Source organism: Podarcis raffonei, chromosome Z (genome assembly GCF_027172205.1).
Source record: "Podarcis raffonei isolate rPodRaf1 chromosome Z, rPodRaf1.pri, whole genome shotgun sequence".
Classification (NCBI taxonomy): Eukaryota; Metazoa; Chordata; class Lepidosauria; order Squamata; family Lacertidae; genus Podarcis; species Podarcis raffonei.
Window position 1 is genome coordinate 10,219,357 of NC_070621.1, and position 22,343 is coordinate 10,241,699.

General features: G+C 43.5%; 1 protein-coding gene across 10 annotated transcripts in view; it reads right to left on the bottom strand.

Moving 5' to 3' along the window:
• Positions 1–2,833: 2,833 nt before the first annotated feature.
• KCNT1 (potassium sodium-activated channel subfamily T member 1) overlaps positions 2,834–22,343 on the bottom strand; it is a 197,047-nt gene continuing 177,537 nt past the window's right edge. For 5 of the 10 annotated variants that reach the window (XM_053374812.1, XM_053374819.1, XM_053374815.1 and 2 more), the window contains 9 exons: positions 21,922–22,033; positions 21,047–21,148; positions 17,753–17,836; positions 16,629–16,757; positions 14,868–14,888; positions 13,942–14,248; positions 8,064–8,126; positions 3,849–3,933; positions 2,834–3,287 (listed from right to left, as the gene is read on the bottom strand). In XM_053374812.1, the coding sequence (XP_053230787.1) occupies positions 3,167–3,287; positions 3,849–3,933; positions 8,064–8,126; positions 13,942–14,248; positions 14,868–14,888; positions 16,629–16,757; positions 17,753–17,836; positions 21,047–21,148; positions 21,922–22,033 (1,024 nt within the window). In that variant the 3' untranslated portion in view covers positions 2,834–3,166. The remainder of the gene's footprint in view (positions 3,288–3,848; positions 3,934–8,063; positions 8,127–13,941; positions 14,249–14,867; positions 14,889–16,628; positions 16,758–17,752; positions 17,837–21,046; positions 21,149–21,921; positions 22,034–22,343) is intronic. The other 5 variants (XM_053374814.1, XM_053374818.1, XM_053374810.1 and 2 more) reach the window with 4 other exon arrangements.

The window sequence follows — 22,343 nt, forward strand, 5'->3', positions numbered from 1 at the left end:
TTATTTTACATGTGTCTTCTGATTGAAAGTAATAGAAAAATTAAACATTTTAATTCAGTAGTCCATCAGCCATTGCTAAATACATTGTTTTTCTTTGAATGTCTCAGTAGATGTAAATTTACACTTTAGAAGTAATTATGATTTTTTTTTAAGGTGAGATGTGTTAAGCAAGTAATGTTTCATATAAAGATCGATAGGAAAAAAATGAAACCACCATAATGCCATCACTCTAATTTTAGATGCTGCTTCATCAAATTTGGGCAAGGAAGAGGGGCAATTAATTTCTCTTCTGTTAAGTCATGTTGGTCCTTTGGAATAAGAAACAAACAAAATCAGGGATGGATAACAGGGAGGGATGGGCAAACTGGTTTCTCTCAGTTTCCCATTTTTCAGTCTTCAGTTCTCTACATTTTTGCAGCAATTTGTGCATTATTATTATTTTAAGTCCTCATGAAAATTCATCAACTTTATGCTGTGAATTTCTCCAAATAGATTGCACTTAATTCCCTCTAACATAATGCATTTTCCTGTTTTTTATTAACATAGGTATTTTTAATGCACATTTTATCCTATCAGCAAAACATTCTGTATGCCTTGCTTGGCTGTAGGAAGTGCATTGCAAAATCCAGAGGTGTGCAAATGTTGGAGGATTGCTCCAGTTTGATTCATATATTGTTTCAGGAGTACTAATTAGGTAGGCTCCCCTTTAAATGTGTACTGAACTAAATTTCTCCCCCCACAACCCCGGTAGCCGCTGGATCTGGTCCCCCAAAGGAACTTTCTCTGGCCCTGCACGGGTCCTATCAGATTTTAGTCATGGTGTGACAGAGTACTGTCTCTCTAGTTTCACTCATGAGGAAAAGAAAATGCTACCAAGTTAGAACCAAATGGAATATTCCACTGTTGCAACATCACATCTCTCCTTTGGCTTTTTGCAGAATCTGATGAAGTTGAGGCACATACACTGAAAAATAGGGGATGAAAAATCTGTAGTGCCCCAGATGTTGTTGCATGCCATCAGCCTCAGCCACCATGGCCAGTATTCAGAAAAAGTCCATTCAGTTCCTAAATTGCCATATTGGCAATAACCACAATATGAGTTTTCTAATAAGGAGGGCTTGAGGGATGCAAGTGGCGCTGTGGTCTAAACCACAGAGCCTAGGACTTGCTGATCAGAAGGTCAGCGGTTTGAATCCCCATGACAGGGTGAGCTCCAGTTGCTCAGTCCCAGCTCCAGCCAACCTAGCAGTTCAAAAGCATGTCAAAGTGCAAGTAGATAAATAGGTACTGCTCCGGCGGGAAGTGTTAATTCTTAAAGGTACATCATTAATTTCATTAAACATGAAAATATGGTCTCTCTCATTAACATTTACAGAAATTGTAGCCACCTGTGTTAGAATCTATACTGCCTCTCTGTATAAAAAGGAACTTTGGCCAGTGATTGGATTAACTGAATTAATTTTGTTACATGTTTCTGTCATACAAGAATATGGTATATAAACCTGTTGTTTAATTTGTATATTGTGTTACTTGGTTTGTATAAGGATTATTTTATATCATGTTTGTTTAATTTAGAGTATGCATGGCTGACAAAGCCGGGTTGGGCGAAACAAGGTCTCATCCTGGAATCCTTGTCACCATATTGTGGTTATTGCCAATATGCCAGTTTAGGAACTGAATGGACTTTATCTCCTGACCATCGATTGGACTTTGATTTCTCTCGATATGTTCTGTTTGCATGATGTGTTGGTCTATGGAATTACACCTTGTGAGATATTATATGTTGAATTGTGTTTGAAATAGAAGTTACGTAGTCAAAAACAGCCTGTTATGTTGTGTGTATTGTTACCAGGATTGTATTTACGTAACCTAGTGTTTTGCATGAAGCCAAACCAAAGTCACTGTTTCCTGACCCCTCACTGGCGACTTGTGGGTAATTATTTTCTTTAAAACAACCACCACCACTCAGGCCATGAAGAGGTAGAGGCAGTGGAAAAGATGAACAGCAGATATTCATTCTTAGACCCTTACACACACACACACACACACACACACACACACACACCACGCCAAGTACCACTTTTGAGTCTAGCAAGTTTACTAGCAAACTTCCATCTCCTCTCAGACAAATGCCTCTAAATTATATCACGAATGGTCACCAGTTCATCACTTGCAAGCAGATAAAGAAAATGTGGACCTAGAGACACTGTCAAACTCCCAACATCATGGGCTGCTACTCATGCTGCCTGGAGCTGATGGAAGCCAAAAAGCATCTGAAGGCCCACAGGCTCCCCATCCCTGGTTTATAGGATGGGAATAGACACATGTTTTGTAATGGAGAGGTGTGTTCCTAACTCAAGGAAGATAACTCAATAAGATACTTGCAGCTTGACAGCACTCATCCAACAATGAAGTTGTTGTCCCTTCTGTAAACAATTCTACCCAAATGGACATCTTGAGTCTCCAGCAAATGGTTACAGCCAATTCTCATGACAGTTATGACCACTCTAATCTGATTCCTTGTGTTTACCAGATTTCCTCTTATAGGACATGGCAACACATGTCTAGAGGATAAAGATACCTAGCAAATCATAAGTAACCACCACCGGAATGCTTCATTGTTTTCAGTTTTGAAGCTCTTTTGCTTTGTACATAATGTGGCCTTGCTTCTGGACTGGATGGGTGGCTGAAACACCTGGTGCAACAATCACCTGTGGAAACCCTCCAGTGTATGACAATGAAGATAGATTTGGTACATTTTAAAAAACCCATCCGACCTTCCCTCTCCCAATTTTTTTTTAAAAAAGAAATGATTAAAACTGAGACTTGTACGAATCATCCATGTCTTCGATTGGACCATGTTTCCTTTAATTCTGAAACTCTCAGGACCTTCCATTAGAAGCCTTTCTGGGGGAGACACAAAGCCAGGTTGGGGAGCGGGGGGAGGGAATGTGACTTTTTCTCAGTGCCCTGTGGGTCACTCGGTAAGCTGGTCAGGATCCCCAACCAAGCGGTTGTCTTTGTCTTTTCGATGAGAAGCCCATCATCAATCCCTGCAGAAAACTGTCCATCCCCTTCAGCAAAGTTCATCCATTAAGTTCTGTTATAGTTCCATGCATGGACAAGAGGGGGAGGCAATAGTGTCCGTGCAAAAGGAGGGAGGTTCTCACAGCTGCGTCTCATCTCTCGTTTCGGGGCTACAGGGGTCCAGCTTGTTACTGCAGCTGCTCTTTCGACTGTGGGTCTCATTTTCGACATGAGCTAAAGGATCGGGTCGTATTAAATACCTAGGCAGAAATGATTATGCATTGCTGTTATTCTATTTCTTGTGCCCCCACCCTTCCTCTCATGAGAACCCAGGGCAGGTAACAATAACAATACACCATGAAAGCAAAAGCAAAACCACAAATACATTGGGTGGTATTTAACACAGTGCTATGTAGCGTTTTGCGTGAGCAGAACAACTCTCCTCTCCCCTTTGCACCCCCTAAATTTGGGGATAGGGTGTATGTGAGGAAAGGAGGGGAGGAGAGTCCTGTTGGGGAAATGGGAGTTATTTTTCTAGCTGAATACCACCCAAAATATTGTAAATGAAGCAGTAAGATGGATAGCAATAAATTATCCAGCTAAAGGCCTGGAAGAACAAATAAGCCTTACCATGTTGCCAGAATAATCTCAAAAGGGTTGGAGTTTCAGAACTGGGGTGCCACCACTGAGAAGGCCCTGCTTCTTCCAGTGGCCCTACCCAGCCGTTTTACCCACATAAAACTCCTGGAGCCAGATATGAAAGGTGTTCTATCCAACTTACACTATCAATGGTTTCAGTCAACCACATCAAAGGTACTTACACAATGTCGTTGAGTTCCAGGCGTGTGTCTGGAGGAGGGTTGATGAGAACATAGGACAATGTGTTCTGATGGTCATTCATTTCATCTGCAAGAAATATGAGGAGGACTGGTAAAACAGCAAATCCTTTAGTAAAGAAAGGCAAACCTCTGAGCCCTTTGGAGTGTTTGAATCATAACTACAAGGGGAGAAAAATTCTGACCTACCCACCCGCCATAGTATTTTGAGGCATGCAGGTTTCCAGCATGCAATAATAGCCATTATTATCATCCCAGGAACAGTTCTGGGGCTGACTTTAGCTCAGGCGTGGTGAACCTCAGGACCAGGGCACAAATGTAGTGCTCCAAAATTTGCATTCACTGCTTCACTCACTTTTGTGCCTGTCCCTTCTCACTACTGACATGCAGCCTCTGGCAAGTTTCCCAGGAAACAATGCAGCTCTTGGGCTGAAAAATGCCCCCCCCCTAAACTAGGCTAGAGGTGTAATGGCAGATCTCTAGCAACTTCCCTTCTCCCCTGGCCACAGGCCTTGCCTTGCACCCCACCCACCTGAGTGTCCTTTGCCTGGCTAGATTGTGTCCTTGCCTGGCGGGAGGATTGAGATGGATAGGTGAGTGTGAAGGAAGTGAACTTTATATTATTTCCTCCACCCGCTTTTGCCCCTGATCCCATCCACCATAGGCATGTGGTCCTCAGAAGGCTGCTCCCAAAAGAATGCAGCCTCTGGTCTTCAAAACAAAACAAAACACATTCTCCACCTCTGCTCTGGTTTAAAACACCAAGCACAACCCCATTCAGACTGATGAAACATGGCTTTATGCAGCAGCATCTTCTCCCCTTGGAAGTGGGTATGCTTGGCTTTGTGCAAGCCATCTGAGAAACCTGGCCTTCCACAAAGGACCTGGTTGTTCCACAACGACAGAAGCATGCATGAAAAACAGGGCGATGGAAAGGAGGGCCACACGTCGGAGGGACAGGCCATGGGAGCATGCTCAGAAATGGTTAAAAGTTGGTTGCTTGTCAGATGGATGAATCTGGGTCATGTGAATTCCTTTCAGGCAGAGCCTGTCTGTGAAATGTTATTTTTTTAAAAAAAAATGTGTGCTGGTTCATTTGGGTGATGGAGACGTTTCCCCACCAACTTCAGCCAGTCCTCCAGCTGCTGGACTTCTTGGTTACATCCACCCCAGGGGGCAGCCCTGTCTGTCAGGTTCTACCTCCTTAGTCTCAACATTGCCCATGGACAGCCTGGCAGGGAAGAGAATGGGGACAAACTAGAATGAGTTGGTGCCACCTGCTGTTGGCCTCCTTGCCTTCTGTTGCACCAGGCCTAATGGACGGCAGCGCCCAAATGACTCTGAGCATCTCTGTGTGTCCCATATCCCCATCTGTTCTCTGCAGAAATTCATTGTATGAATGCCTGGAACACCTTTTGACACACACAACTGCGGCACTTTCAGAAGGCATCCCTCCAAGAAAGGCTTCTCCATTCACTGTGCAGGCAGGACCAGTTCTATTAGAGCCAAGTGGCAAAAGGAGGTGCGTAAGGTGGAGGGGGTGGCGGGATCTTTGGAACTGGAGGCTATGCTCAGAGATAGTAAATCTCTGTGGGTCTGATGGAGCTGCTGGCTTGCAATGGCTACCCCAGGTTCAGACATTCCCCGGGAATCTGAGTGTTGCCCATTTATAGATATGGATAGAAGGATCTCTAAATTCAGGGAAATTACTCAAGTCAAGCAAAAAAGAAAGAGAAGAAAAAGAGAAAGCCTTGATTTTAGCCATTCATCTGGATATTTAATTTGTTCCCCTGGTGACCTTGTGAAAGCACAAGTTTGTTGTGTCTCGTATGCTGTGGAAGTCTTTAATTGGAGAAGGGCTACACATGTACCCATGCGGTTGTCTAATACCCTCCTCTCTCTCTTAGCCCCAGTCACATATATGCAAAATGTTGGATATTACTGCCTTACATTATAGAGCTTTGTAAGCAAAATTGCAATGTCTTATATTTTTTAATGAACACACAAAAGTGCATACATTGTTTCATTTTCACTTTTAACCAATCAATATTCATTGATGTTTTAAGAATGTTTTTGTGCTTATATTATTCTCATATGTTGTATTCCACCTTTAATTAAAAAAAAGTACAGATTATAAACAAACAAATATTTTTTATTTTGGTGAGGTAAGGGATTGACACTCTGAAAACTGAATTCACTATTGGCATATAGTATTTGCTTAGCTTCCTCTGCTCTGACTCCTGAAACCCACCCAGGCACTTTCAAGCCTCAAGAATTTGAGGACTAGAAACTTGATTTGGAGCAGAGATTCCCGAGGATGCCAAATTATGTGCAACTTGTGGGACTGTATCAAACATACATGCATAGTCCTATTAATATCCACGAAGACTCCTTTGAGGCCAGGGATGTGGGTGCTCTAACCCTCCAGAAGTTGTTGGACTCCAGTTCCCATCATCCTGGCTGGGAGTGATGGGAGCTGGAGTCCAAGTGCAACCAAGCTGGGAGTCTTATCCTAGCTGCATCTATAACTATTCACATTGTACTTGAAACGGTGGGTTTGATGGGACCTTGGTTTCTTCATTTTGGTACTGCCAGAGTGTGACCCTGAAAATGAGGAGCATTATGACAAAAGCCAGCTCAACAAGCACAGGATGATGAGATGAGAGCCAATGGGATTCTGAGAAACAATAACATGCATATGTGAACCAGCCTATACAGTGAGGAAGTCCATCCTAATGCCCAGCTCAGATTTCTCTCTCTGCAGTTTGATCCATCATTCTTCACCTAGAACCCAGCAGAAGGTGCAATAGAAAGGACCACAGCATTGGGCAAGTGTTGGGAACTACAACTCCCATCAGCCTCTGCGAGCATGGCCAATGGCCAGGGATGATGAGAACTACAGTTCAGTAACATCTGGAGGGCCAAAGTTTAGGGCTATGTCCTAATGCCATTATGTTCATTGTGTGATCTCTGAGTGGGTAGGATCACCCTTGTGGCATTTTCCATTCATAAGTTCAGTTTTCTACAGTTCCGCATCAATCAGTGATTTCTTTGTAAAGTCCTCATGGAAATCCATCAACATTCCCAGTTTTTGTGCACAAGTTTCCCAAAGTTTTGCAAAGCAAATTTCCTTACTTTAACGTGTTTCTGTGTGAACTTCACTCATATATGCATATCCATGCACACTTTATCCCAGTATATGCATTTTTATTTTTTTTACACATTACATGGCTGGAGAACTGTGTAACAAAATTAAGAGATGTGTTGAGTTCCAAAGGATGGCTGTTAATTCAGTTCACATATTGTTTCAAAAATTAGGTACAGCCATCTTTAAAGATAATATGAATGAAGATTCTCTCCAATCCTTAGTTGAGACTTGGAAGACTATAAGAAAGAACTCTTGCATCTTCAGTCTATTTTGGCATCTTATGAGCCCCTCCATATGACCTATTTATTGATCATAGGAACATAGGAAGCTGCCTTACACCAAGTCAGACCATTGGTCCATCCAGTTCAGCTCTGCTTAACCTGACAAGCAGCTGCTCCCTAGGATTTAAGGCAGAAATCTCTCCTTTAGCCCAACCTGGAGATTCTGCCAGATTGAACCTGGGACCTTCTGCATGCAAGGAATGTCTTCTACCCCTGAGCAATGGCTCTTCCCAATAATACAATTCTGATTTGTTCGTGGGGAGGTTAGATGGCATTGCATCAAACAAAGGTCATTCCACATTTTCCAGCCCATTTCTCCAATAAGTTTGATCTTGGAAGCGGGTGGGAGTGAGTTTGATGCTACAAATAAACTTTGCTGCAAGCTGAGTTTTCTGGTACGTGATAGTCACTATCCGAAATAGTGACGGTTTGGAAGCTCCTGATGAATTATTAGGATTTAAAAGGTCACCCCCCCTTACAACTGACATCATTTGGAATGTGGTAATGTGGAATGGGGGGTGGATTTTTGAAGAGGAACAACGCATCGGCCATTCACCACATCCTCCTAAAAGGCCACTGAATTTTTGGTGGGTATTTTGGGAAATTTCCCCGAACCTCCCAATTGTTGTGATGATGCAAAATGGTCACCTCTGTGCCACCTCCACCCTCCACCACCATGAGATGCATTTAACTTGAGCCTCTGTATGGCATGTTCTCAGTCATGCAGTTTAACCACGAGTCAAGCCTGACTCTCAGGGAAAAGAGATTTACCTTGCAAATATCCAAGGTTTACACGATTCATCACATCACAGGCTGTTAAATTTGCTACATCCTCTACAGAACACACAGAGAAGGAAAAACGACGACAACGAAAAAGAAAAGGCACAGACATAAACAGAGAGAAAGAGAAGAAAGAGAAAGATCAGCGAGCAGCGATTTAGAAAGTACTTAAGAGACCAGCATTGGTGATTATATGGGCAGGAATGTAGTAAAAATATATATACACACAAAATAAATAAACAAAATAAAATAAGAAGGAAGCCGGACTTAGGTGTTCTGTTCATGGCATTGTGCAGACTTCAGACACCAGCGGGTGATATGGAGTGAGGATGCATTCAGAGAACCATTGAAATGATCAGTGATGTTCGTCTTACATGCCCATCCCTCACTCACTAGGCAGTTCTTTAGGAGAGTATGGCAGAGTCTCTATAGCAGAAACGGGCAATTTGCAGCCCTTGAACTGATTTAATACAGCCCTCAGGTAATTTAAAAACCCCTCTGCCAGTGATTGCTTCAGACATCTGGCAGGAGGAATCTGCCGCTTCCCCAGCGCAGCACAGAGCGGGAAGGAGGTGAAAGATAGAGGGAGGGAAAGGAGGAGAAAAGAAAAGAGTGAGAAGGAAGTGGTGGCAAGACAGAGGAGGAGGAGGAGTGTTGGTGTCAGAAAGAGATAAAATGGTGTGTAAAAAGAGGATGAGAAAGCACACACACACACACACACACACAGAGAGAGAGAGAGAGTGACAGAGTGACAAACAGAAGTGGTGTCTGAATGGGAAGGAAGTGGTGGAAAAAGGGCCTCAGGAAAGGAGTAGGAAGAGAAGGGGAGTCAGAGAGAAAATGGGGTGTCAAAGAGAGAGGGGGAGAAAACTGGTGTAGGAAAGACACTGAGATGGGAGTGTCTGAGAGAGGAGAGAAGGGGAATTCAGAAAGAGATGGAGAGAGGGGTGGCAGAAGGAGACAGAGAAGGGAGTGTGGTACAAACTCAAATTTGAGCTGGGCCAAGCTCAAATTGGGTTTTGGCCCAGCTCAAATTTGGGGAAATTCATTCAAAGTGGAAGAAGGAGGGGGAGGGAGGATTAAAAGGGGCAGGGTGATCTGTCTATTTTGGGTTTTGGCTGTACCTGTCGACACTTTTGGTCCATCCACCACTGCCACTCGGTGCCCCCCATAACCCTGCAATAATGCTACTGTTTATGGAAATGTGCCCACTCCAGTCAAGCCAGTTCTCAGAACCCACCCCCAAGACACCCTAGATAGAGGAAAAGATTTTGACTCTTGCTATCTTTTCACTCAGCTCCTGTAATCTTGGTTCAAATCTACCACTGCATTTGCTGAGAGCCACCCTCCTCTGTGTCTGCCGATGAGCTCCCTAATCAATATTACACATATTCCCTTTAGGCTAATCTTCTAGAACAAGCCCTTCTCAAATGGCAGAGATGCACAGACCTTGCCAAGGCACAGACCTAAATTTGCATTCCCCCCCATTCCACCAAAATATTTGAATGTCTCCTCATAGGAAAGCCCTGGTATGAGCCTTACTCTCCCCCTACATCTACTCAAGTAAGTGAGGACGTGTGTGTATGGGAGCCCTAAAAAGAAATAGCAGCCTACAACCCTCCGAAAAAATATGTTGGTTATAGCTTCATATCACTTTAACCACCGCAGTGTCCACACAATGAATCCTGGGAATTGTAAGTTTGTGAAGTTTGAGAATTTGGGGCAAGTTAGGGATGGGGAACCGGTCGTCCTCCCAATGCTGTTGAACTCCAGCTCCCTCCAGTAGCAACAATAGTCAGGGATGATGGGAGTTGGAGTCCAGTGACATCTGGAGGGCTACAGATTCGCCCCTGAAAAGTGCTTCTTAAGAATCTAGTTTCTTTCCAAAAGTAAAAGTCATTGTGGATTGCTTCTGCATTACCCCACAGCGTGTCCATTTGAAAACAGATGTAAGGTGGTCACAGCAGTTTGGGATGATGGCATATCCACAGCGTTGTGGGTGAGTGTATACAAAGATTGTGACCACCACTTTCTTCTTCATTCACCTGATAATCATGGATAATCTAATGAAGGAGGAGGTTTTCCAAATTTATATCAAGGAGCCTATGTGGATGGCACCATCTAGTATCAAACTAGATTAAATGCAGAATGTTGAGGATGAGCATGAATGACTCCTCATTCATGAGAATGAGAAAAGCTACATTTTTGTGCAAAAAATGGGTGTATATTCAGTCTCCGTCTTTTCCTCTTATGGCTCTGATTCTTTAACAGTTGCTGAATTTGGGGGGGTGGGGATTTGGTGGCCGTCTGTGGACACAGTCATACAATGCAGTCTCTGGGCGATGTGAACTTGTTACTCACTACTAAGAAAGGAAAATCACATGCATTCACTCATTTAAATATTTCAGGATGAACTTGCATGTCTCTTTCAAAGCCCCATTGGATCAGTTCACACATTACCCTCTTTAATTGGGGGGGGGCGCACATACAGAGAAGCCTCCCTGAACCTGTAGTAGCCTCTGGTTCTGACAGCCACTACAAGCAGATGCAGCTGTAAACCCACCTCCCAGCTTTTGCCTCGTTCCCTACTCCTAGTAAGAAAGGTGAATATTCCTGTCCGCTGCACCTTGTAGCAACACCTCACTTTTTATTGCTAGAAAAATAAACAAGGAAATTGCTGCATCAGCATTTTCATTGCTTATTATCTTATTTCTGACGGTGGCTATAATTGCCTGCAATCTGAAGGGGGAAGAGGAGGAAAGTAAATTCCTTTTTCCATTTCTCAAAAAAGGAAAAAGGAAAAAAGAGGAACATCTGTGTAGGTGAGTAGACAGAGGACCTCTTCTGTGCAATATATATATGTGTGTGTGTGCAATATTTATAAAATATTTTTATCACACTGGGGAAAGAGCCCCATAGGCAGAACCTCTCCAGCTGTGGCCATTTGTAGGGATTATTATTAATATTATGTTTTATTGAATTTATACACTGCCCTATACCCTGAGGTCTCAGGGCAGTTCACAGATCAAAATATAAAACCACAAAATATATAATCAAAAACAACAACCCAATACCCTCCCCCAAATACCCCACATTTTAAAAGGGCACAGGGGTTGTCAAGCCAGCAGTCATCACTACAGGCTCAGGGAGGCTCTGATATATTGGGTACTCCCTCACTAAATGATGCTTGGAAAGTAAGAGAATAGCCATCTACTGCTTCTTTCCATTTCATTGTTAGCCTGTTGCATTCCAGGCTTTTTGGGGGAGTGGAGGTGGGGGGGGGGTCAGTGGCAAGAAAATGCAACTCCAAAGCCTGGCTGCCTAGCATGGACAGACAAAATGCTATTGAGTCTTTTAAGTCCTCCTATTCCTTTAATCAAACACCCCTCCCTCTTATTAGTTTCTTTGAATAATAATAGTGTTCTTTAAATTAATGAAAGGGGGGGGATCAATTAGAGGAAATAAACCGTCAAAGCTTTGTCCCACCCGTTACAGAAACTGAAATTGAGACAATTAAGAGAGGCAATTCCAAGAGCAATCTACAAGTTCTATGTCATGAATCCTGTGCCTACACTCATCAGGAAACAATACAGCAATGTAGACATACAAGGAGGAAACTGTTAATTAACATTGCTGGAGACCTTTATCAACTGGGACGATGGTGAGGCAACCATTCCAGGAGGACCTTTGCTACAGATAAGGCTATTACTGGATAAGGGACGCAGGTGGCGCTGTGGTCTAAACCACTGAGTCTCTTGGGCTTGCCGATCAGAAGGTCGGCAGTTCAAATCCATGTGATATAGTGAGCTCCCATTGCTCTGTCCCAGCTTCTGCCAACCTAGCAGTGCGAAAGCATGCCAGTGTGGCAGGAAGGTGAACAGCATTTCCGTGCGCTCTGGCACTTGTCATGGTCCTCTGTGCACCAGTAGCGGTTTAGTCATGCTGACCACATGACCCAGAAAAATGTCTACAGACAAATACCGGCTTCCTCGGCCTGAAGCGAGATGAGCGCCACACCCCATAGTCGCCTTTGCCTCACCTTAACTGTCCAGGGGCCCTTTACCTTTTATTACTGAATAATGCAGGGCTTTGAGAAGTAGTGGTGCTGAAACTTGGTTTTAATTCCCCTACCAGTTTACCCATAGGAAAAAGAGTGCAGTAGTCATAACACTAAAGAGCTCTAATGTTGAAGCAACTTTTTTTCTATTTGGCTTAAGGATGTACAAAAAGACCTCTGTAGGTTTCTGGACCTCATTGAATCAAGTCTTCATGAGAGGAAGATTCAATTCTTTTGAAACACTCTTCATTCCTTTGAATACATTGGGCCTGCAGGTAGGGATCAACATTGACACTTTGATTTGCCTCAGTTGCTTGAGATGCTTACCCGCAAAGCACCACACACCAGCCCTCAAAACTACCAATTTTGGTTTGGAAGGTCTGGCTCTGTTTTTGGCAGAATGAATGAATAAATAAATCCTGTTTGCAAACAGGTGCAGGGAGCCATTTTCTAGGCATAAGAAGGTTTAGTAAGGTATAGAGCATAAGAAGAGCAAATGGCCAACAGCACAGGATGGCAAAAAATAAATCTAGAAAGAAAGGAAAAGCAAAGAAGCAAGAAAGTTGTGTGTGTTTTAATTGTAAGGGTCTTCTTCTTTTCAATATACAGTCAATTAAAAAAACATTCCATTTTGTATGGATTTCCCACAGAAATAGCTCTTGGGCTTGAATGGAGTTGCCATTGGCAGGTGTGCCATTGTTTTTTTCTGGGAGAGGAAGGGCCTAAGGCAGTGGAAAGGTTGGTGTTGTGCAAACAGACCAGAAAGAGTGAAGAAGAAGAAGAAGAAGAAGAAGAAGAAGAAGAAGAAGAAGAAGAAGAAGAAGAGGAAGAAGAGTTTGGATTTGATATCCCGCTTTATCACTACCCTAAGGAGTCTCAAAGCGGCTAACATTCTCTTTTCCCTTCCTCCCCCACAATAAACACTCTGTGAGGTGAGTGAGGCTGAGAGACTTCAGAGAAGTGTGACTAGCCCAAGGTCACCCAGCAGCTGCATGTTGAGGAGTGGGGAAGCGAACCTGGTTCACCAGATTACGAGACTACGGCTCTTAACCACTACACCACACTGGCTCTCACAGTGTGAGAGTGGTGGATTGGGTCCGCTGGTCTGTTTGCTTCTTGCCATCTTGCCTCCTCCCTCCTGGTAATCATCACTGACCTATCTGCCAAAGAGCTAGGGTAGCAGCTCTGTCCCACTCAGAAAGTCGCTTCTGATTTCCAGTCCTAACTCTGAGACAGCCTCATTAACCCCTCCATTCTTATGTCATGTTGATCTCATCGCTCTCTTTAAGGCTTGGTTTCCTGAAGGCAAGGAACCCTGTGACAGTCCCCCCTCCCCCCGCCTGATGAAAAAGGTGGCTGATGGCAGAATAAAACGACCATGGTATTTGCATGTCAACAGCAGTGGTTGCATGATGGTCTGGTTTTGACTCACCGCCATCTCCTTTTATGTATTATTTCATAGAATCATAAGAGTTAGACCTACGGGATCCTCCAGTCCAACCCTCTACAATGCAGGAATCACAGCTACATAACAACATAGGAACAGCCAGTGGCCCACCTAATCCTGCACCCTGTTTTTGCAGTTATCAACCCAATGCTTGTTGGAAACCTGGAAGCAGCACCTGATCAGTAGAGCACTCTCCCGCACTGTGGCTCCAGAAACTATTTATGAGTGGATTTGCTATACAGTTTCCCTGCCTTCCACCACGGAACTCAAGGCAGCGTCTGTGGGGCACATTGGGCTGAATGTTACATCGTTACATGAAGAGGCGCTGATTGGAGATGCCACGAATGAAGGGGGCCACTACTTACCGTACCCTGTTGTGGGCAAGCCCAGATGTTTCATCCGGTTCTTCACCAGCTCTGAAAGCTCCTGCCGCTCTGATCGCCTGTAGAGGCTCAGCCTCTGCTGGTTGATCCACTCAGCTGTTTTGGGTGTGTGTTTGCTTGCTCCTTTTCGACTCAACCGGCGGGCCCACTGCATGCTCTTGCGCCGTAGCAAAGGATGCTCTGATTGGTCAGTGGGGCACGAGTTCCGGTGATGAGGGGTTTTGGTGTTCCAGTGGTCCTTCACCTCTTTTGTATCCTCACAGTCTTCCACGTTGATTGAGATCTGTGACTGGGAACACCAGTAGGCCATGAGGGAAAGCAAAATATGGCTTTTGGTCCCCTGATGGGCCACTGATGTCATTCCATGAAATCATAAGAAAAGAAAGCTTTCATTTCCCCAAAACTAAAAGCAAACTTTTATTGGGAATAGATCATAGTTCGGTGGCATGACCCATTCTTTAATACTGGGTGAGGAACTTTTTAAGTACCGTAGTAGTAGTAGTAGTAGTAATAGTAGTATTTGTTTCCCCCCCTCTTTCATTTCTTTCATTATTTTATTTTAGTTTCCTTTTTTTTAAAGGAAAGCTGTATAAAGTGTGAGGTTGCACAGGCTGAATTTATTGACAGCATTGGCTGACTTGGTACGCACTATTTTGATGTTGTATATATATATATATATATATATATATATATATATATATATATATATATACACACACACATATAATCTTTTTTAATGCAGTTATCTTGAGTCTGCAACTCGTCAAATTCAGGTGAAAATGTTCACTTGTTACCCAAGGAAACTAAGGGCATCCTTATTCTACCTTTAGCTGAAAAGTTGTAGAGCTACAATAACTTTTCTCAGCATAAAGACAAATAAATATTTTTTGACAGAAGCCAATACTCACCTGTGTCCTGATGTCATGAGGCTGGGGTTGCAGAGAGAAAGAAAGACATAATACTTGAAAAACATAATTTTAAAAAGTGTATCATTGTTTTGGCCCGACATTCCTTTGCTGAAACACAACACTGAGAAGATTCTTGTTTAAGTGATGTTTACTTTACCTCTCTTGCTCCCTTCTCAACCTAAACTGTGTAACAAAAATGGTCACCTACTTATCAACTGTGGGCTCTGTCTGATTCAGTGGGGATGGGCAAATCTGTCCATTTCAGTTCCTCTCAGTAACTGAAATCGACAGACTCAAGTCTTAGGTTCCAGTCTTAAGTTTAGTTCTCCACATTTCTGAATCAGTTTGTGATTTATTTTTAATTTTTTAAAGAAAAAGTCCTCATAAAAATTCATCTGCATTTGAGTGCAAATTTCTCCAGATGCACACATTTTTGTATGCAATTTTGCTTGAAGTAATATAATGCATTTCATATATTATTTTCACTAACACGTGCATTTTATCACACACGTTCCCCATAACATACACATTTTTGTACATGTTAGTTGGCTGGAGAACTGCAACACAAGACTCTGAGAAGTGGAAATTGCATAGAATAGCTTTTTTAGTTTTCATATTGCTTTGGAATTGTGAGGAATAGGTAGGTTCGCATTAAAATCCTAACCAAACCAATTTTCTTTTCTATTCCCTAATAGTCAATGGTGATATTAGTCAGGATTAGGTTTATTATATCTGTATGTCGCTTCCCACTAAAGGTCCCGAAATAATTTAAAGGTAAAGGTAAAGGGACTCCTGACCATTAGGTCCAGGCGGGGATGACTCTGGGGTTGCGGCGCTCATCTCGATTTATTGGCCAAGGGATCCCCCATACAGCTTCCGGGTCATGTTGCCAGCATGACTAAGCCGCTTCTGGCGAACCAGAGCAGCGCACAGAAATGCTGTTTACCTTCCCACCGGAACGGTACCTATTTATCTACTTGCACTTTGACATGCTTTCGAACTGCTAGGTTGGCAGGAGCAGGGACAGAGCAACGGGAGCTCACCCCGTCACAGGGATTCAAACCGCTGACCTTCTGATCAGCAAGTCCTAGGCTCTGTGGTTTAACCCACAGCGCCACCTGCGTCCCTCCTGAAATGATTTACAAGCAAGTAAAAAACCCAACAAGAAAGCTACAAAAATTAGAATAGAATGGAATAGAATACTTATTGGTGGTGCCCACATACATGGGAGGGAGAGAATCTATTTGCCCGGCAGCAAAACAATGACAAGGTTGGTACTAGATGGGCCTCCCTGAGGACAGTAATCCATAAATTGGGGGGCTGTTACAGAGAAGGCCTGCTCTCTCATCAGTACACTCTGGACCTCCTTTGAAGGTAGTATGCCTATTGATGGGGTGGGGGTCTTCTAGACCTGGGATGGGGCACCTGTTGCTGTCAAGAAGTTTGTGAACATTCTAGGCCACTGAATGTGTCAGTGGCAGAACCTTCACACAAGGCAGAAGGGGGTCAAATGCTCTTGGCAGAGAAGGAACAGGAGGGCATGGGAGAGTGTGGCTAGCAGAGAACCAAGAAGAAAAGGTAGAGGTATGGGTGGCTGAAGACAGGTCTGGATTTGATACACTCATATCTGAATTAATTGCAGGGCCCCCCCGGTTGGGAGAAGCAGCAGTAGAGAGAAAGGAAATCTGGATTTGGGTGGGTGGATATTGGGGATTAGGGATTCTGAGGAGAGGCCAAACAGGTTGATTCTCAACTTCTTACATCCATGGTGGAAAACATGTGGGACTCAGTCCTATAGATGCCAATGGGGATCTCAGCGCTGGAGGAACATAGCTTCTGGAACAGACGCCCGTATGTCCGGATCCACAGGTCATCCTCAGTGATTTTCATCTATCCAATAAAGGATGGAAAGAGAGAAATAATGAAAAGTTACAATGGGTGACAAAAACAGATTCCTTTGCATTGACACTCTCCCATCAACCTCCATGCATTGGAATATGGGATGGTGCATTATGCTGAGGTCAGACCATTGGTCCATCTTACTCAGTATTGTCAACACTGACTGGCAGTGGCTTCCCAAAGTTTCAGACAAGAGTCTCCCCCAGTCCTACCTGGAGATGCTGGGGAATGAACCTGGGACCTTCTGCATGCAAGGCAGATGGCTCTACCACTGAGTCACAACCTTTCCCTACTTCAGATCACTGAGAACAAACAGAATAGGGAGGCCTATCACCTTTAGGCATCAAGCTTTTTCTCACTGGTAGGTAAAGGTTGGCAGAAGCTGGGACAGAGCAACAGGATCTCATCCTGTTGCCCGGATTTGAACCACCAACCTTCTGATCAGCAAGCCCAAGAGGGTCAGTGGTTTAGACCACATCGCCACCCGTGTCCCTTCTCATTGGGAAGGACCTTGACTAGCGAGACTAGCGAGAGAACGCTGGGGCTGAACCCTGAAGAATGGCAAATTCTAGCAACTCATGCTTAAAACATTTTTACAGAGCAAGAGACCTCAAAGGTTATCCAGTTTGACCTCTCTACCAATGCCGGAAAACTGATGCTACAGCCTAATACTGGTCCCCACCATTCCCAGAGAACACCACCCAGCACTGTCAAGCTCCATCTTCTGTGTGAAAAACCTTTAGATGTGTGAAGACAGCCATAAAGTCTCCCCTTAACGTTTTCTTCTCTGGGCTAAACATACATGGATATTTGGGCCATCCCTTGTAGGATTTGGTTTCCACACCCCATCACCATCCTGGGTACCTTCCCTGGATAATTTGGAGGGTAGATCTTCTTCACTCGGACTGGGCTAGGCAGGGAACCTACAAAGCACTATATTTGCCACTTTGGTACCACTGAAAAGAATGCAGAAACTCAACACTTACAGCACAGAGGTAGCCGGACCCTGGAGTGGTGTCTAGACCGAGAAGCAGCCTTGTGATGGTGATCATATAGTCTTTCACGAATGACTGCAAGGGAAGAACCCATCAACAATTGGGCAGCGGCCTCTACTAGGGCAACAGCATCTAATAGATTTGGTCCCTCGATTTGATTCAATAACTGAGCTTGTGAAAACTCCAATTAACCTAACAACAGGTAAAACTCATTCCCACAGGAGGCAGTGATGACCACCAATTTGGATGACTTTTAGACAAATTCATGGAGAACAGGGCTATCAATGACTACTAGCCACAATGGCTATGCTCTGCTTCCATAGGTGGAGGCAGTATTGAATGTAACAACATAAGAAGAGCCCTGCTGGATCCAGCCAAAGCTCAACTAGTCCAGCATTCTCTTCTTATAGTGGCCAACCAGATGCCTGTGGTGGAGTCTCCTTCTTTGGAGGTCTTTAAGCAGAGGCTTGACAACCATATGTCAGGAGTGCTCTGATGGTGTTTCCTGCTTGGCAGGGGGTTGGACTCGATGGCCCTTGTGGTCTCTTCCAACTCTATGATTCTATGACCCCAAGCAAGATGCAAGCATAAAAGCTCCCTTCTCCAGTGGTTTCCAGCAACTGCTATTCAGAAGTATGACTGCCTCTCAGAGCAAGGTGCTAAGATGAAGTTGGGTGCCTCTGCTGCTTATTTCCAAGAACCCAATCTGGGGGGAGATTGGAAAAACAGGAGGGGGGAAAACTTGATGGGGACAATGTTATTGAGACTTGCAGAAGCCAGAAAAAGTACATCACAAGGAACTGAAGAAATATAAATTCAGAACATTTGGGGGTGGGAAGAAGATGAAAAGAAAAGTTATATTGGACTTCCTGAGTGACAGAAGTGGAACACTGGAGACCCATGAAAGAAACTAGGGAACACAGCATTAGCAGTTTGGGAGAAAAGCTGATTATCATCAACTACAGTGTCAAATTATTCTGGAATGTATATGCTACATTCCAGTTATGGCGGGTGGGGGTGGGAACACGGCTATTGGGTTGTTCTTGTTTTTACTTTGATTATGTATTCTGTACTTTTATATTGTGATTTTTATCCTGTGAACCACCCTGCGGGTATAGGGCAGTATACAATTTTTAATAATAATAATAATAATAATAATAATAATAATAATAATAATTGTAATACATACAATTTGCAGATAGAGACATGGAATTACACCTCTGTTTTTCCCTTCTATGTTTTTCCTCCTCCTTTTATCTTTTTATCTTAGTTCTGTTTGTTCTCTTTTTCTCTTTCTCTTGTTTTCTCTTTGTATTTTTTATTATTTTGTACAGTATTGGAAACATTTATAAAAGGCTTTTTTGGGCGTGGGTACGGGGCAGCGGGTGGAGACGTCCTTTACCATGGACTGAGGAGGACACAAGCAGGAAGGGGACAGTCGTAGGAGGGGGGTCCCTGCACGAAAGGCAGGGTGGATAGGGTCTCCCAGGGTGAGAGAAAGAGGCTCCCCAGTGGGAGATGGGAGGGTCAACCTCTTTGTATGTGGATAAATGACAGGATATATATGATATAAATATGGCAAAGGGCCTTTTAGGCATTTCCTCCCTCTCCTTCTCTTTTTTCTTGCTTTTTTTGGTTTTTTAATATTCTTGTTCTGTAGACTTCTTATTGATTCTTATTATCAAATTATTATTATTATTATTATTATTATTATTATTATTATTATTATTATTATTACTACAGTGGTACCTCAGGTTACATATGCTTCAGGTTACATACGCTTCAGGTTACAGACTCCGCTTACCCAGAAATAGTGCTTCAGGTTAAGAACTTTGCTTCAGGATGAGAACAGAAATCGTGCTCTGGCGGCGCTGCGGCAGCAGGAGGCCCCATTAGCTAAAGTGGTGCTTCAGGTTAAGAACAGTTTCAGGTTAAGAACGGACCTCCAGAATGAATTAAGTACTTAACCCGAGGTACCACTGTATTATTATTATTATTATTTTAAGAAGCATTATTGCCTCTAACACCAGTTGCTGGAAACTAGAGGAGGGGAGAGTCTTACTCTTGTGCTTGAGCCCTGCTTTTGGAGTTCCCATATGCATCTAGTCAGCCACTGTGAGAATATGATGTTGGACTAGATAGGCCATTGGCTGGATGTAGCAGGATTGTCTTACGTTCTTAATATACGTTTTCTTTTTAAAAAAATATTTTAATACATATTCTTCTGAAACTGAAATCAGCACATCACCCAAGATTCATTCTTTCCTGTGTGGAATAGAACAAGGCGATGGAGAAAACGTATCATCTAAATGCAAAGCATTTGTGCCCCCCACCTGCCCAACATGGACCCCCTTGAGAACCCCTTCCTCAAATGCAGTATCTACCTATCAATCCATGCACAAAAACTCATACATTAACTAACATTTCTTTAAACTGTGTGACAGTCCTGAGCGACAGCCTTCTGCCACCTGGTGGCCTCTGGACATTGTTGAATTGAAACCTCCCATCAGTCTCAGCCAGTATGACCAACATAAAAAAATTCCTTCCAGTAGCACCTTAGAGACCAACTAAGTTTGTTATTGGTATGAGCTTTTGTGTGCATGCACACAATTCTTCAGATACACTGAATCAGAAGTCACCAGACCCTTATATATAGTGAGAGGGTGGAGAGGGGTATTACTCAGAAGGGTGGTGAGAATGGGTGATTGGCTGATAGGTGTGGTAAACCTGCTGACGACTGTTAACGACTGCAATTGATCTTACAGGAAAAAGCAAGGGGTGAGATGGCTAAAAATAGCTATATCGTGTATAATGAGATAATAATCCAATGTCTCTATTCAGACCAGGTCTCTCCGTGGTTTTAAGTTTGGTAATAAGCTGCAATTCAGCAACTTCTCTTTCCAGTCTATTTCTGAAAGACAGCTACTTTGAGTATGACCAACAGTTAGGGATGATAGGAGTTGCAGTCCGATAACAATTCTACACAGAGCAGACCCATTGAAGTTAGAAGGTTGGGCTGAGACCTGGGAAACTGGGGTTCTAGTCCCAACTCGGCAAATTTACATTTACATTTACATTTAGAGAGGTCCAAACAACTCCATTCTTGAATCGGATTCCTTCCCTTCCTGGAGATTCAGTATGCCACAGTTTGCAAAAAAAAAAACATCCCAATGCTACAGGGGATCAAATGTTACAGCTAGAAGGCCCTTCTTTTGGAACGAATTGGTGGCTCCCTTTTGGAACGAATTGGTGGCTCCCTTCTTCCCTTCTTCCCTTCATTGTTACCTGGTAAAGCAGTGTATCCAACATGCTGATGCTGAAAACTCTGCCGGCAGCAAACGGAAGGCGGAACATGAAAGCCAAGTTGGAACCGTTCTCCCGCTCTTTCTGTGGGGAAAGCAGAGATGAAAATAATAGTATGGCAGCCTTCCTGGATTAGACCAAAGGCAATCTGGCCCAATATCCTGCCTCTAATGGTGGTCACCCCAAAGTTGGCAATAAACAATATTTATTTTTATTTTTTAAACAACAAAGTTTGAAGGTAGAGACCAAGACAGCCCATGGAATACTTAGAAAGTTCATGGCTAGCTGTCGCCACGATCAGGTGTGCTTCACAGTGTAGCACTTTGTTGCAGGTCCCAATTTCTGCTCGACTTTCCAAGGGTTGAATTCAATACTACTCCTACTCAGAGTAGACTTATTGAAATCAATGGGCAAGACTTATTTAGGCTCTTAATTCAATGGGTCTATTCTGTCTAGGACTAGAACTGGCTACAACCTCAGCGCTCATGATCTTTTTTATATACTATATTAAGAGGTAGCATGGCAGTGGGCATACAGACATCCACAGAACACTGCTGGATTGCCCTGTGAAAGGAAAGGGCACAATGAGAACTGTGCTTCCTTTTGAGCCTTGCATGTCAGCATGGAATCTCATAACAAGGGAGCAGCTGGGACATGACCTGCTTGGTGGGTAGCAATGAAAGTAATGGTGACCATGATGGCATTTTCCTCAACAGCGGGAATCAGGGAGAGGTGAAGGGGCAACAAATCAGCATTATTTTAAATATATATATATTATTTTTCTCTCCAAAGTGCCTCATACCACCATAAATTAGGACTCTGATAACCAAATATACAGATTTTTGTTTGTTTGTTACCTTTTCTAGTTTGGAAAGGGCCAATGAGTAGCTATCCTTTGCTCGGAACTGCATGAACCTCATGTTGGATGGATGTGTCAGCTCTGTAATGATGCTCAGGCTTGGGAAAAGCCTAGAATGAAAGCAAGGGGTGCGGGAGAGAAAGCAAATACATTTCTGTTAGACATTTCAACAAATGTAAGAATAGATGGGCCACAGCGTGAGATTCATAATTTGGCATCATGCTCCCCAAAACCGGCCAGCTGGTTTCTTCTGGGGAGCCCACAAATAGGGCACAAAGACAACAGCCCATCAGTAGGGATGAACCAATAAAAACCTAGAACAGCCCACTGAAGAGTGGCCACTATCTAGCCATTGCTATGGAAAACGCGGTTGAGATGGAAAACGAGGAAGGGGCATGAAATAGAGTGAACACCTAGCTA